The sequence below is a fragment of the Salmo salar genome, chromosome ssa08 (assembly GCF_905237065.1).
Source record: "Salmo salar chromosome ssa08, Ssal_v3.1, whole genome shotgun sequence".
Classification (NCBI taxonomy): Eukaryota; Metazoa; Chordata; class Actinopteri; order Salmoniformes; family Salmonidae; genus Salmo; species Salmo salar.
Window position 1 is genome coordinate 17,380,708 of NC_059449.1, and position 15,596 is coordinate 17,396,303.

General features: G+C 45.7%; 2 protein-coding genes across 6 annotated transcripts in view; one reads left to right on the forward strand and one right to left on the reverse strand.

Moving 5' to 3' along the window:
• gstcd (glutathione S-transferase, C-terminal domain containing) overlaps positions 1-11,072 on the reverse strand; it is a 68,236-nt gene extending 57,164 nt beyond the window's left edge. For 2 of the 4 annotated variants that reach the window (XR_006770754.1, XM_045722604.1), the window contains exons 1-6: positions 10,991-11,072; positions 10,427-10,641; positions 10,040-10,267; positions 9,233-9,700; positions 7,235-7,495; positions 3,843-3,936 (exon numbers count right to left, since the gene is read on the reverse strand). Coding sequence is in view for 3 of the 4 variants with exons in the window: in XM_045722604.1 (XP_045578560.1) it covers positions 3,843-3,936; positions 7,235-7,495; positions 9,233-9,700; positions 10,040-10,267; positions 10,427-10,641; positions 10,991-10,997 (1,273 nt within the window). In the remaining variant the exon portion in view is untranslated. 4 annotated transcript variants of the gene reach the window in all.
• A 190-nt stretch (positions 11,073-11,262) lies between these two features.
• LOC106610331 (integrator complex subunit 12) lies at positions 11,263-15,538 on the forward strand. Of its 2 annotated transcripts, none has more exons than XM_014209626.2 (7): positions 11,263-11,417; positions 11,847-12,017; positions 12,521-12,679; positions 13,173-13,369; positions 13,582-13,741; positions 14,113-14,259; positions 14,586-15,538. In XM_014209626.2, the coding sequence occupies exons 2-7, from the start codon at positions 11,859-11,861 to the stop codon at positions 15,204-15,206; spliced, it is 1,443 nt and encodes a 480-aa protein (XP_014065101.1). In that variant the 5' UTR covers positions 11,263-11,417; positions 11,847-11,858; the 3' UTR covers positions 15,207-15,538. The 2 variants fall into 2 exon arrangements, with proteins under 2 accessions (XP_014065101.1, XP_014065100.1); XM_014209625.2 differs by having other exon boundaries at positions 11,264-11,417; positions 14,113-14,265.
• Positions 15,539-15,596: the final 58 nt, after the last annotated feature.

Genomic DNA, 15,596 nt, shown 5'->3' on the forward strand with positions numbered 1-15,596 from the left:
GCTGTCCCCACTTGCTTCAAGATGTCCACCATTGTTCCTGTACACAAGAAAGTGAAGGTAACTGAACTAAATGACTATCGACCCGTAGCACTCACTTCTGTCATCATGAAGTGCTTTGGGAGGCTAGTTAAGGATCATATCACCTCTACCTGACACCCTAGACCCACTTCAATTTGCTTAACGCCCCAATAGATCCATATCTGGACACAAGGAATACCCATGTAAGAATGCTGTTCATTGAGTATAGCTCAGCCTTCAACACCCTCCAAGCTCATCATTAAGCTCGGGGCCCTGGGGTCTGAACCACACTCTGTGCAACTGAGTCCCCCAGGTAGTGAAGGTAGGAAACAACATCTCCACTTCACTGATCCTTAACACAGGGGCACCACAAGGGTGCGTGCTCAGCCCCATCCTGTACTCCCTGTTCCCCCACAACTGCGTGGCCACGCATGCCACCAACTCAATCATCAAGTTTGCAGATGACACAACAGTAGTAGGCCTGATTACCAACAATGACGATAAAGCCACCAGGAAGGACGTGAAGGCAGAGTGGTGCCAGGAAAATAACCTCTCCCTCAACAAAACGAAGGAGCTAATCGTGGACTTCAGGAAACAGCAGAGGGAGCACCCCCCTATCCACATCCACGGGACCGCAGTGGAGAAGGTGAAAAGCTTCAAGTTCCTCGGCGTACACATCACTGAAAGTCTGAAATGGTCCACCCACACAGACAGTGTGGTGAAGAAGGCGCAACAGCGTCTCTTCAACCTCAGGAGGCTGAAGAAATTTGGCTTGGCCCCTAAGGCCCACAAACTTTTACAGATGCACAATTGTGAGCATCCTGTCGGGCTGTAACACCGCCTGGTACGGCAACTGCACCGCCCGCAACCACAGGGCTCTCCAGAGGGTGGTGCGATCTGCCCAATGCATCACCGGGGGCACACTGCCCGCCCTCCAGGACACCTACAGCACCCATTGTCACAGAAAGGCCAAAAAGATCATCAAGGACAACAACCACCCGAGCCACTGCCTGTTCATTATTATTTGACCATGCTGGTCATTTATGAACATTTGAACATCTTGGCCATGTGCTGTTATAATCTCCACCCGGCACAGCCAGAAGAGGACAGGCCACCCCTCATAGCCTGGTTCCTCTCTAGCTCTCTTCCTAGGGTTTGGCCTTTCTAGGGAGTTTTTCCTAGCCACCGTGCTTCTACACCTGCATTTCTTGCTGTTTGGGGTTCTTAGGCTGGGTTTATGAGATATCAGCTGATGGTAGAAGGGCTATATAAATACATTTGATTTGTTCACCCCGCTATCATCCAGAAGGTGAGGTCAGTGCAGGTGCATCAAAGCTGGGACCGAGAGACTGAAAAACAGCTTCTATCTCAAGGCCAACAGACTGTTAAACAGCCATCACTAGCCGGCTACCACCCAGTTACTCACCTTGCACCTTAGGGGAAGCTGTCCTATATACATAGACATGGAATCACTGGCCACTTTAATAATGTTTACATACTGCTTTACTCATTTCATATGTATATACTGAATGCTGATTGGCTGATAGCCATGGTCTGTCAGACAGTATACCACAGGTACGACAAAACATTTGGTAACCAGTTTATAATAGCAATGAGGCACCTCGGGGGCTTGTGATATATGGCCAATATACCACCACCCCCTCGGGCCTTATTGCTTAATTCTAGTCTATGCCACTCCGACATTGCTCGTCCTAATATTTATATATTTCTTAATTCCATTATTTTACTTGTGTGTGTATTGTTAGATACTACTGCACTGTTGGAGCTAGGAAAACAAGCATTTCGCTACACCCAACATCTGCTAAATATGTGTATGTGACCAATAACATTTGATTTGATGCATGGCTGCAGTGACGGCACCTCCCTGCTCATTTGTCTGCTGTGTCCTTGTGAGGTGGTGGTAGAAGGATGGGTGTGTTTGGCGAGGCGCTGACAGACGTTGAAGGCTCGGTCACTACCGGGCCATGACAAATTGTCTGTCTCATCTCCACTCTGACTAATTACCCTGACTCAGGAACACAGAGGGAACGTAGCTACCTACCTACACTACAGCCAGCAGCAGCAGTCACACGGATCTCTTTAGAGCCTCTGTTCATCTACCAGAGTACCCAACAACATCAAGTTTCTCTATGACTCACCCACTCAGAACAGTCACACTGCCCACACTACTTAGCTCTGTTTAGCAGTGTATAGGAGCAGAGAAAGAGAGCAAGACACACCGAGAGAGAGAGAGTGAGAGAGACAGAGAGAGAGAGAGAGAGAGAGAGAATGTGGGTATGCTTGAGTGTGAATTTAGCAAATGTCTGGACTGGAGTGCATATAAAGAGATAACATGTCGGGGTGATAAGGAATGCATGACTGGAAAGGGAAGGACAAGTGGAATATTGCCAATGTCTGGACAGTTATGTGAGAGGTTGGAGGTAACTAAAATAGCTAATCCAGAGCCGGTTGATTCCAAGTTCAAGTTTCTGTGTTAAACTACTTCTGACTGAGAACATGTTTTGTTCTCGATACTGTCTGCTGAACTCATTGGAAAGAAACCGGAGGACGGTTGTCTGAATACCTCCCGTATCCGCCCACTGGCCGGAACCACACACAGACAACGAAAAAGGAAGGAAAATTCTTATAACAGACAACACTGACCAAATCAACATGTACCGTCACACCCACACAACATCCTTGTTTGAAATCCAAGATTCAGTTAGACAGAAAGCACAGGAACAACCTGAGAGAACAATCCTGCCATTTTATCACAGACAACCGTTTGGGGCATGTCAATAGTTTGAAGATGCTCCTTCGTCTCCTCTCCTTTACACAAATAAAGGACATGATGCCACTGTAGTGTATTGAAATTAATTCAGTGTAAGGTGGGATGCATTTCCTCACTCTTTTACCCACTGAACTGAACCCACTGCTGTGTGTGTGTGTGTTTCTTGCCATCTGTACATACACATTCCTCTATAATGACCTTGATGTACTCCAGCTGCTTTAATGCACGTTAAGATGAGCTGTAAGCATGACACACATGTGAATGTGCGCACACACACACACACACACACACACACACACACACACACACACACACACACACACACACACACGCGCGTAATGGAACCCCTTCTCGCTGCGCTAGAATAACACTAGCATCTATCATCCTCATTAAGGCGTGCGCGCACACACACACACCTCATTTATTAGCCTTCTCAGGGTATAATAAACACACTAATAAGGAAAGTGCTCGCTCGCCCCCTCCAAGGAGAGACTCATTTCACCTGGGACTGCAAACAACCCTGCTTCCACCGCCCGTCCGTCAGACACGGCTGCCACGGCAACAGAGCCACCACTGTGTTCCCGACGACGGCTCTACGGTCCGAGGAGTGTGTCCCTGTCCCGGTGACAGGCTTGTTTCTCACTTAGCCCCAACCACACTGAGAGAATACGTCACAGCAAGACACCGCTTCAGAACTCATTAGGCTGGGCTCCTTGGAGAACGCATTACGTCTCCAAAGGCTCGGCCGGTCACAGGCACTTCCACTGATTGTGTGTGTTGTTGTTTGAAAGGGGGCGACTCGTCGATGGAACTCACCAAGCCAAAGTAGTAGTGATGTTTTATGCAAAAATGTATATGCAGCGTGTACCCGGGATGCTCCCGCAGATATCAGTGGTGTTTGATATGGATTTCTGGCTCAGTAAGGGTGATTGGATGAGGAATGGAGAAAAGGATGGAGAGATGGATGAACGAAGGGAGACAGGAAAGGAGAGAGGGAAGAGGGATGGAGAGGAGAGAGGGATGAAAGTAGTACCTTCAGTGGGGTTGACGGCCTCCGGTAAGCTGTCCCAGGGGAGGGTCCAGGAAGGGCAAGGATGAGGTGAGAAGACGGCCTCAATACCACTCTCCTGCGGGAACACCCACCATCAAGGTTACCATAGAAACTTCTCTCTCAGAGCCTACAGGTTTTTTCCGGTCTCAACCAGCAGTAATGAAGTGGTTTACAGAGAGTAGGGAGCGCTCTTCCACCCTGACCGCCGTTAACCCTGTTCCAATCTGAAGAACCACCTGAGGACAAAGACCGCTTTTTCTTTCCTCTCTCGTTCTCTCCCTGTAGAGAAACACACTGTCTGTTAAGTTGGCCTTGTTACCCGGCTCATAGGGGGGATGGAGGTGTTCTCCAGAACTGAAGAGATAGATATTACAGGTAAAAGAGCTACAGATGGGGACAAACACTGCATCTTTGAACACTGGCCTTTGGATACTGGATGAAAGCGTTCTGAAAGCTTTGTGAACTAAGAACATTCCTCATCAAAAGTTAGCAAGATATTAGAAGTAGTATTACACAAAATTGCCTTTTATCTTTCATTAGTAGAAAACAATGCCCTCTTTCTTCAGGCATAAAAAAGGGCAGTTGTTTTCTAAACGGCATATTAAATCACATTCACATTCTTCATCGAAATCAAAAGCTTTGAGCTAACCTTCCTTGGCAGCTTTTTTATTGTCATCTTTTTCCATTAAAATAAATGGACTTCATGGAAATAAGTAAGTATGAAAATAAGGGCATTTGCTGTATGCCTGAGATATACGAGTGACAGTTTCCAAATGTATCTCTGCAGTATGTACCTACTGTCTCCTACGCTGTAGTGCACCAGCTTGGAACTGGTTCAAGAGGCCATTTTATTTTTGTTACCCAACAATGACAAAACAGCCAGCCTTTTCAAGGTCATTTTTATAGTTTGTGATTTTGAAACTGGTTCAAGAGGCCATTTTATTTTTGTTACCCAACAATGACACAAAACACGCAGCCTTTTCAAGGTCATTTTTATAGTTAGACATGCTCTCTCTTTATCTCAGGGAAAATCACAAACTATAAAAATGACCTTGAAAAGGCTGCTTGTTTTGTGTCATTGTTGGGTAACAAAAATAAAATGGCCTCTTGAACCAGTTCCAAGCTGGTGCACTACAACATAGGAGACAGTAGGTACATACTGCAGAGATACATTTGGAAACTGTCACTCATATCTCAGTGCACCTGGCAAGAAGCCTTTGGAAGCCTGGCACACACACACACAGAGAGAGCTGGGGGAAAGAGGCTCTATGACTGACAGACATCACTGGGTGTGTCAATCTTCTCCCTCACTACAGTGTGTGAGTGAGTGAAATGGGAAGACAAGGTGAAGCAGCTCTGTATACAATTATATTCTCAGATTCACAGTAGGAGGTGATTCAGATTGTTTGTGTGGTGGACAGATGAGATGTAGTGCTGGCTTTGGTAAGCAGCAGTGAGGGACAGCACGTCACACTGTTGGAGCCTAGCCCTCTCCCTTTCTGCCTTTCTCTCTCTCGGTCTGTGACGCCCTGGGCTGGCCTCTACACACACAGGCCCCTTGGCTCCAACAAGGCCCCAGACCGTACAACAGCTGCACTCCAGTCCTGCTGGTGACGACCACACAAACACATGCAGACACACACAAAGCCAACCAGCACCGAAATCCGTCTGGGCAGGCGAGGGACGGCAGTATATGTATGTGGGCAGTATGTGTGTGTATGTTCCTATGCCAGTGCATGTTCTAACTGTGTGCACCTGTGTCTACTCCGTAATCGACCAGGGTTGAATATCACATTCTAAGAGGGCAACTTATCAACATTTACGATTGGCTGATGCACTTCCTGCCGTAGTTGGATATCATATCTGTGTGGCCAGCAAGAAATCTCAGATTTATACTTGGGACCAGCCGTGCCAGAGAACAGTGAGGGTGTTCAGGGTTAGGAAGGTTTGAGCCAGCTGAGGATGCAGTTTCCTGCCTTGACAGCTGTGTCGGTTTATGTCCCACTGAAACCGCTACTCCATAACGTGTTCCAGGCAGCCATTTGGAGTCCAGCTCTAACCGTGCTAACAGTGCTAGTGATTACACCCTGAGAGGCTGTAGGCTATATTGAGAGTGTGGAGTAATTATGCTAGCGGGTGTGTACTCTGAGCAGTGCTGGTGTTTTTTTGCAATTACTACAAGCAGGATAGTCTGGCTGTAAAATTTTATTATTTTTGTATTGGATTCAGTGTTTTTATTCAAATCAAAGTCTGAGGGGAAAGTGAAAGATGTGCACTATAGTGTAAAGTGGTGGCAAATATAAAAGTGGCCTATGGGACAAACATTTGATTACCTGTCAAACAATTACACAGCAAATCACTATTTAATGCGGTTTACACTTGGTCTAATGACATGTCTGTAAACAATTAGAATGCGACAATGGTAGCTGGCCAAAACGACATTTAATGTATACTCATGTGGAATGTCTGTAGACCATCACTGTGACTCTCGGTTCCCTTGTTGCACAGACATGAAAAAAGTTCATGTCTCTGCGACTGTCGCAACGTCCGTTGTCGTGGTTACTGGGCTGCTACAGTAACAAATCCAAATGTGACAAGACGTTGCCGAAGTTCTAAAATTCACAGACAGAATGACCTACTTTTATTTCGTCACACTCACAACCGTAAGCAATTTTACCTTGCAGGTAATGATGTTGTGTTGGGTTTATTTTCCTCAATGAATAAAAAGTAGCTATCGTAAATTCCGACGTCGTCAGCTATAACGTTACTCTGTTCATTTTTGTAACTGGCTAGCCAGCTAGCTATTTAGCCAACAAGCTCGCAACGAACCAAATCATTGTTTAGAAAGTACCTTTGAGTTGCCTGGCTGTCGTTTTGTAATTATTTTTCATAACGACAACGTCAAGTTTGATGTTGGACGAAAATACAATGTTCATTATGTCACATCGACAACAGTCCACAAACATATCGATAGACCAACTGCAAACCAGCCTTTAAAGTAACAGAACGCAACAGCAAGGCCGCAATAATCTGAGACAAAGCCTTCAATTATAGGAAGCGGGACAATTTTACAACCAACTGGAGTGCATAAATCCTTTATCGTTGCAGCTCAGGAACACAGTCAGTAGGAAGAGGGAGTACTATATTGGGACAGTTCTGTGTGTTTGCGCGCGATGTGCCTAGAGGCATTCAAGAGAGAAAGGCGCTGCTGCTAGAGAGCATGCGAGTTTTTACCACTGACAGATTTCCTGAAACCTTCAATGTGCCTCATCTAATCCTCCCAAAAAGAGATGGTGGGAAGGCATGAGGGGAGAGTTGAGAGAGAGAGAGGGAAAGAGAGGGAGTGGGAGAGAGATAAAAATATATTCAATTACTTTGAGTTTAGTCATCGTGGGCCTGGGGCCTCCAACGAAGTGCACCTCCGTCGTCTCCAGGCTTTCCTGATTTGCTTGGCTGGGCTGTTGTGCTTTGGCTATGGTTGGGGGGCCGGTAGTGAGGGCCTTGGGGGTGGAGAGGGCCATCCCACAGGCCTGGGCAGCCCTAGGGACCCCGGGGACTTCCTGGACCTGGAGGTACCAGCGCAGCAAGAGAGGCAGCTGGGACAGTGTGCTGGCGTTGTGGCTCTGGAGAGAGCTCTGTGGAGGAGGACGAGGGGAAAGTGAAGATGGGGGTCTGAGTCAGCTAAGTGATTCATCAGAAGTGTCATCTGCACTGAACCAAGAGCCCAGGTTCCACCAGGCTGATCCCCTCCACTCATCACCCCTCTGGAGATGGAGGAGAGAGACAGGCACTAAGAAAGGGAGGGGTGTGTGTGTTAGTTATTCTATCCTTGTGGGGACCTAAAATCCCCACAAGGATAGTAAAACAAGAAAATGTCTCCCTGTTGGGGACATTTCCCACATTCCCATGAGGACAAAGGCTATTTTAAGTTTAGGGGTTAGGTTCAGGGTTACAATTAAGGTTAGGGTTAGAATTAGGGTAAGGGGTTAGTGTTATGGTAAGGTTTAGGGAAAATAGGATTTTTAATGGAAATTAATTAAAGGTTCCCACGAGGATAGAAGAACATAACATGTGTGTGTGTTTCCAAGAGAGAGCGAGAATAGAGAGAGAAACAGACAGAGCATAGAAAGAGGTGACAGTAGATAAAGCCAAGGGTCTTTTATCTGGCTCTTTGTCCTGTGGATCTGTGGATAGACAGTAGTGGCTGTGTGGGAGAAGAGAGGAGACATGATAGGCTGAGTGTGAAACTGGAAACCACTGGAGCACAGCTGACCCCTAAGAGACTTATTGTGAGAACTTCACTTAATTCCAATCCCAGGCTATACAGCTATGAGAACAGGAGGAGAGATGGAAGAGAAGAGGAGAGAGGTGTGCAGAGGAGACCCTGTTGGCCACTTGGCTCCAAGGCATAATAGATCGATAACTAACACCCCGTGGTGGCATCTCATAAAAACCCAAAACACTAAACAAAATATGGGAAATCTATAAATAAAAAGTTCCCAGGAAAATTCAGCTAGGGGCAAATTAAAATAACTTTATTTTACAAACTAACTTGATGATGAACTACAGTAAGTGATTGGCAGCAAATCTCATCCTTTCAACATCACTCTCGCAGCCTAATTTCTCATATCTGTAATTAGACTCTGTCCCCATGACAATGACATTTTAAAATCAGCATGTCGAATCAAGCATGATCCCAAAGCCGGTTCATTGAAATGCATATCAACCAACTACATTTAAAATAGACCCATTTGTCATTGTGGTGCCATCATCCACAGCCAGGTGGACCACCTTTGAGAATAGAATCTGTGCCGACACACATAAACACACAGTCTTAGGAAGGCACTGTTCTGCCTGGTTTCCACTGTGTAAAGCCTCTGTGGGTGTACAGGTACCACCTGATGAGACATTCAATGTAGAAGGGTGTCAAGCATCATTTCAGAGGCCTTCATAATACGGTTGACATAGCAACAGGTGTAAGTACTCAAATGAGGTAGCAGGTGACGACAGGGGACAATAGGGTAATATGCTACTGTTAAAATAAAATGTGCCACACACTCAGAGCTACCACTTGTCTAAAACTAGCATGGAGACTAAACAGGCATAAAGATTGAAGAAACACGATTGCAAGAGAAGTGCTGGTAGTTTACATATTTAGTGACCAGCAGAAGGGAGGCTCGGTCCGTGGAATATAAATCAAGTGCATAAAGCAAGAACTCTGTAGCCTGAGTCCCAGATCTGTTTGTGCCGTTTTGCCAGTGACAGCAATGGAGTTGGAAAGACAGCACAAACAGATCTAGGACTCAGGCTAAGACTTCTAGACCAACTTCCCTTCAAACATATAACAGATAACCTCCAAGGGCCTTCCTTACCAGGTATTGATGGATACAAGGCAGCAACACCACATCAGTCAGAGTGAAGTACAGCCCCTCAGCAAACACATGTTCCAGCTGTGGCAGCTCTGTGGTCTTCACTTTCCTGATGTCAGAGCTCTCCCTAGTGGTCGTGGACGGAACTGCACCACTATCCACATACAGCTTGGCCAGGGCTGCTCGGAGTTCTAACCCGTCGACGGACTGCGAATCCTGGGGCTGGGTGATGTCTGTCCCTTGGTCCTCCTGGAGGTCCTGAGAGATTTTCTTCTGGTTCTTCTTCTGCTGCTGCTGGAGCTTCTGCCGGCGAATCTTGTCATCGTTGTGCACCTTGACGGGCTCGCCTAGTGTCTTTTCGAGGTTGAGGAGGGCAGAGGGGAGGTGCAGGGATGGGTTAGTGGGCTGCCGGAGGTGGGCCTCCACGGCCGAGGGGATACTGAGCTCACACAGCCTGGTCCACTGGCTCACCTATAAGGGAGAGGAGGAACATGCATTCATTTTGACTAATATTTGTGGCATTGGTGTAATGTAGTTGTATTTTTATACAGCAGTACTGTGTGTCCAAGACAACTTGTAGACAAGTTTATCCCATCTTATTCACTAGCTCATAAAAAAATCCCTTTGGGAGAATATAAGATTCAATTGGTTTTCCAATGGGAAAGCTCCTACGGATGTGTGACAATTTAATTATGCCTAAAAACAAAAAAGAAACAAAAACACTAATGTCATGTATACACAAACAGAATCATTCATAGTTTTGCCAATGGCACTGCATGCATATCATAATAATTGAGTGTTTCCCCTTACCTCAGCGCAGGCCTTCAGACAGGTCTTCTTGAACCCTAGCAGTGATGCTACATCCTTCCTTCTGGGGTCTGCCTCACAGGTCCTGTCTATAATATGCCTGAGCACGACAGCCAGCCCGGCCCTGCAGTATCTCCCAGTCTCATCCAGTACGGCGGGGAGACGGCAGCCCCTCACCAACACAGGCAAGTCCTTGACATGGACCATCGAGACAGCTAAAGACTTTGGTACCTGTCAAAGAAATATTGTTGTTACACATATTGATATGTATTCATTCACCTTCACTATATTGTGTACTATAGTTGACTGAAACATGCTCAGTAAAGTTTTTCCCAACTTCTTTGCCTGTCATTACTGTCTACAACGCAAAGCAAATCGACAATGACAAACCTGTGACTTCCAGGATTGTGAGCTTTGTGTGTCAGGCTTGGCAGAGACGAGGAAGACTTTGAATGACGTGCACTCGCAGTAAGACAGGAGGAAGAGCGAGATGGAGGTGTGTAGGGAAACCGAGGGCTGCTCGTTTTGGGAGGATAATTCCAGGTAGAGACACTCTGGTTGCTGCTCCTCATGTGGGTCTGTCTGCGTCATTGTGACAGGAGGTACTGAATAGGTTGAATATTGGTGTCAATCAAACCTGTAAACACGACAAATGGTATTGTGGCAACAAACTCTGACCAAAGTTAGCTGACTAAAGTTAACTCCATACATCTCAAGATGTATGTCTATATCGTGAAGTAGAGTTTAGTCTGCTAGACTAAAGTTGCTAGCTAAGACTTGCATATGCTTGCATATCCAACGTTAACGTACCTACTGTTAGCTAGGTAGTAGCTGTCTAGCTAGGTATACATTTAGCTAACATTAGTGCTCTACACAGACAGTTAGCCCACGCCTCGTTTCTGTTTAGGTTCTGACTATCAAGCAAACTATGATACACTGAAATTAGCTACTTACAGTTCATGTGAAGCTCACTGTGCACGTTGTTAAAGTAAGCACGTCACTTCCTCAAGTAAGTTTCCACGTGTAACAGTCAATACAGACCGACCTGATCAATGATACATACTTTCAAATACATACCACAATTAAATGTAAACATTGTATTACAAAATGATTTATACACTATATAGTTATAGTGGCGTATTTTGAATACAGTCTAGATAATCAAAATATGCTACGGGTAATGTCGAGGGCCGTGCAACAAATTAGCTTTTGTTTCTTCGGATGTATTTAATGGATGGACAAGAATGCCGCTAGGAAATAAAGGCGTTTCAGCTACAGTAGCTCAAATGCCACTTGTTAAAATTAAGTTACTGTAAATATTTACGTGTCATAATAACCACATTAGTGTGAGAAATACACGTTAAAGATATTTGAGAGTAAGGTAAGGTAATCAAACATGACGAATCTCAACTAACCTTTGCTAGCTTACTAGCTAGCTAGCTACTTGAGCTAGCTAGCAGATTTCCCAACCAAGGCTAACGTTAACTTAGCTACTTGGTATAGCTAGATAGCCAACTAGACACCTTGCTAGACAGCTTCAGAAGCTGACAGTCACGTTCAAGTCAGAATCTCTTACCTAACATTACGTACATGCAAGTTAGTGTAGAAGCAGTTGACCTTTGTGTCAATAGTAACTAGTTGGTTATGTTTTCTGTCTAGCTTTGCCATCCAACAATATCACTAAAGTTACTCACTAGCTGTCAGATTACCAATTAGCCAGTACTATATTTATCAACTGGATGAGGCTAAAAACAAGTAGGGCCTATAGTCAAAGCCTATGCCATATTCTACATATCCTTTATATCTACAGCTCAGTGTGATCATGGCTGCATCTGTGAGTCTGGAGTTGGACCCTGTCTTCCTAAAGGGACTGGGATACCTGCACTCAAAGAGCAAAGACTCTGTGGATAAACTCAGAGCTCTGCTGGACGAGTCTCTATCTGGCAGAGGGAGTGATTCCTCTTACCGCTCATCATTGAAGGTATGGACTACTGTGGCTTAGTTGGTAGAGCATGGTGCTTGCAATGACAGGATTGTAGGATCGATTCCCAGGACCACCCATATGTACAAAAATGTATGCTCACATGACTAAGTGGCTTATGATAAAAGAGCATATATTATTATTATACTATATGCCATTCATTCACCTCTCTTCAGAACATGATGTTGTCATCATTTTACAGGCTGGCGCGATTATATTCTAATGATGTCATCATATGGGGTTTTGACAGTAGTCCAAAGGGAATCCATAGACACACATGATTGAGGTGTAAAATATGAAACCTTACCTAGGCACCTGTGTCTTGCTTTACCCGTGTCACTCGTTACCATTTCAGACATCCCTTCGCTGCCGCTTCTCTCTAGTTCTTTCAGTCACTCCCAACATTTGTATCCTGGAGAAGTAGCTCTGAAGCCTCGTGTTTAAAAAACAAACTTTATTTGTCACATGAATACAACAAGTGTAGACCTTGTATCTATCAACAGGAGGTGGAGGTGACGAAGGTGTCGGTGTCCAAGATGAGCATAAATAAACAGGACTCTAAGTCCTCCTCCAGCTCCTCCTCTTCATCTAGCAGCAGCAGCAGCAAGTCCAGCAGCTCAGAGAAGAGCAAGAAGGAGGTGGAGAAGAGGCCTTCAGAAAAGGTACGAAATGGAATGGATGCTGTGCCTGAGTAGGTGATAGGGATTTATTCATGATCTAGGCTAGTTTGTTCCAGAACCAAACCAGTACTGCAAATCATGGAAAACATGATTCGTCATACATAATGTTATTACATAGAATTTTAAGACGTTCATCCATATTCCAGTAATTCCATTCCTTTTGTTGAGACAATCTAGAACCAAACATGCATACACAATTATCCACTGCACATACATAATGTTATACATTGGATACATAATTGGAGTAATTTGTTCAGTGTGACATATCTTCAGTTTGTTGAGACGACACAGAACGTAAACTGTCACGTAAAGGTCATATGTCAACATTTTAGTATGAAATCCGCATTTGTTGAGGTTGAAATAGAACATACTACCTACATATCAACTTTATATAACCTTCCTAACACCTTTATATAACCTTCCTAACACCTTCATAACACCTTTATTAACCCTTATAGCACCCGTTGTCTTCCAGGTGAGGGTAGAGTCAGGTGAAGGACCTGACCCGTCTAAGAAGCCTCGCCTGGAGCCCAAGCAGCAGGAGAACCGCTCGTCCCCCGTCACAGTCCAGCCCTTCAAAGACATACCTCTGCCTGACTTCTCCAACTTCGACGCGGAGACCAACGCTGACGACTTCGCCATGGAGATGGGGCTGGCCTGTGTGGTTTGCAGGTACGTACCCGGACGTTTTTGAATGTCACCTGGTTCGCAACTGAAAATGAAAAAGTCAATGTAGTCTTTTCCTGTTTGTCCCTTTTTTCCATTTGGTGCCTAATGAACACTACGTCTAACTCTTTCAGTGATGAATGGCTGTATGTACTGTGTGTAATGTATTTTCATTGATAAATAAAATCAATCAATTAGTTTCATTTTGATGACCTCAGGCAGATGACGGTGACGTCGGGCAACCAGCTAGTGGAGTGCCAGGAGTGCCACAACCTCTACCACCAGGACTGCCACAAGCCCCAGGTGACGGACAAGGACGTCAACGACCCGCGCCTGGTGTGGTACTGCGCCCGCTGCACCCGGCAGATGAAACGCATGGTAAGAGATGGATAGACGACCAAGTCATCCTGGCTGAGTCTGAAATGGAACCCTGTTTCTTACATAGTGCACTACTTTTGACCAGATCCGCTGGTCAGAAGTAGTGCACTATATAGGGAATAGATTGCCATTTTGGATGCAAACCATGCGACCAATACCTATAACAAGGGGTGTATTCAGTGAGTTGAGACCTTCTGAAGGTTGCAGATAGAAATGTAATGAACAGAGCTGAAACGATTCCTTACTCTACCTGACAGACAATCATCTATTTTGTACACAATACATTTCTATCTGAACGTTCTGTAATGTTTCCCACTCCCAAAAGACTCCAGTTGAATGGGTTCTTATGCTGTTGTTGTTTTTCCTGGCAGGCCCAGAAGACCCAGAAGCCTTCACAGAAGCCGACACCAGCCGTTGTGTCAGCAGCCCCCGTGGTGAAGGACCCTCTGGTTAAGAAACCGGAGCTCAAGGTCAAACCCGACACATCCAGCACCTTTCAGGCCTTCAAACGAACTGAGGTGAAGGTAAGCATTACAACACCAAAGCTGCATATTTGAAATACAAGTCATATTTAGGTTAAATGACATATTTCAGTAAGATATACCTTGTCTAATGCAACCTGATCATGTAATACCCAGACATTATACAACATTACATGGCATACAGTGCAATAGCCTTTTCAAAGATGGCGGACATTTAGGTTGAATGTAAAGACAAAATGTATATATGTTGTCAAACTGACCATGTGTGTAATACCTGCACATTATACTAGGGGAAAGGATCAGAGTAATTTTGATGTGCTTAGGAGTATTGCGTCTCTAACGCTTGTTTCTTTCCCTCCTAGGCGTCTGCAGCGGTATCTGCCAACCCCTCCAGTAGCAGCGGCTCCTTGCAGTCGGGCAGCGGCCTCACAGGGTGGGCCGCCTTCGGGGCCAAGACCTCCGCTGGCCCTGGCGCCAACACCAAACCTGGCTCCTCAGGGCCAAGTGGAAGTAGCAAGACCTCCTCCACCTCTATCCCCCCTGGCCAGAAACCTGCTGGACTCTCTGGGCTGGCCAGTTCTAAGACGGGCGGAGGACTGGGCGGCAGTGGCTCCAAGATGGCGATCGGAGGAGGAAATGGAAATAATGGTGATGGTGGAAACGGCTCCAGCTCTGTGCCTCTGAAGCCTCCTCCACCTCTGACCCTGGGGAAGCAGACCCTAAACCGGTCCTCCAGTGGGGAGAACCAGGGGAGGGGGACAAGTCCTGGGTCCTCCCCCAGTGGGTCTCAGCCCAGCCTGGGAGGGAACGGCGGAGGGTCTGGGGGCAATGGAGCAGGGAATGGGAACGGTAACGGGTCGAAGGCGGCGGCTGAAGCGCCAGGGGGTGGCAAGGCGCCCACTTCCCAGGAGTCTCAGCTCAACGCCATGAAACGCCTGCAGATGGTGAAGAAGAAAGCGGCTCAGAAGAAGCTGAAGAAATGAATGGAATGAGAGGAGTAGTGAGGGAAGGAAGAGAAAGAAAGAAAGAAAGAAAGAAAGAAAGAGAGAAGTGTGTAAGTAAGATGTTAGAGATGGAAGTTATGAATGGGAGTGAGTGCCAGAGCATTGAATTAACTGTAATATGGATGTAACCTAATCCAATTGAATACTTGAATTTCATTGATGTATGAAATGCTGCTGGAGATACTGTTAGTGGCTATAATGTGCCTCATCGTTCTGTCCAAACTCAGCCACGTCACAGAAAATTGAATTAACATGTTTGTTTTGGGTTTGGGGGGGGGGGCAAAATGTAATAAAATGTATTATTTTTATGACATAGTAGAATTGTCTTTTTTTGTGAGGATAAATCTCAAAAGTCTGAAAAGGACATGA

Excerpts from the sequence above, each read along its gene's own strand:
- LOC106610331 (XM_014209625.2), top strand. The coding sequence starts at position 11,859 with ATGGCTGCATCTGTGAGTCTGGAGTTGGACCCTGTCTTCCTAAAGGGA. Across the intron at positions 12,018-12,520 it reads CTTACCGCTCATCATTGAAG|GAGGTGGAGGTGACGAAGGT; the intron begins GTATGGACTACT and ends ATCTATCAACAG. Across the intron at positions 12,680-13,172 it reads AGAAGAGGCCTTCAGAAAAG|GTGAGGGTAGAGTCAGGTGA; the intron begins GTACGAAATGGA and ends GTTGTCTTCCAG.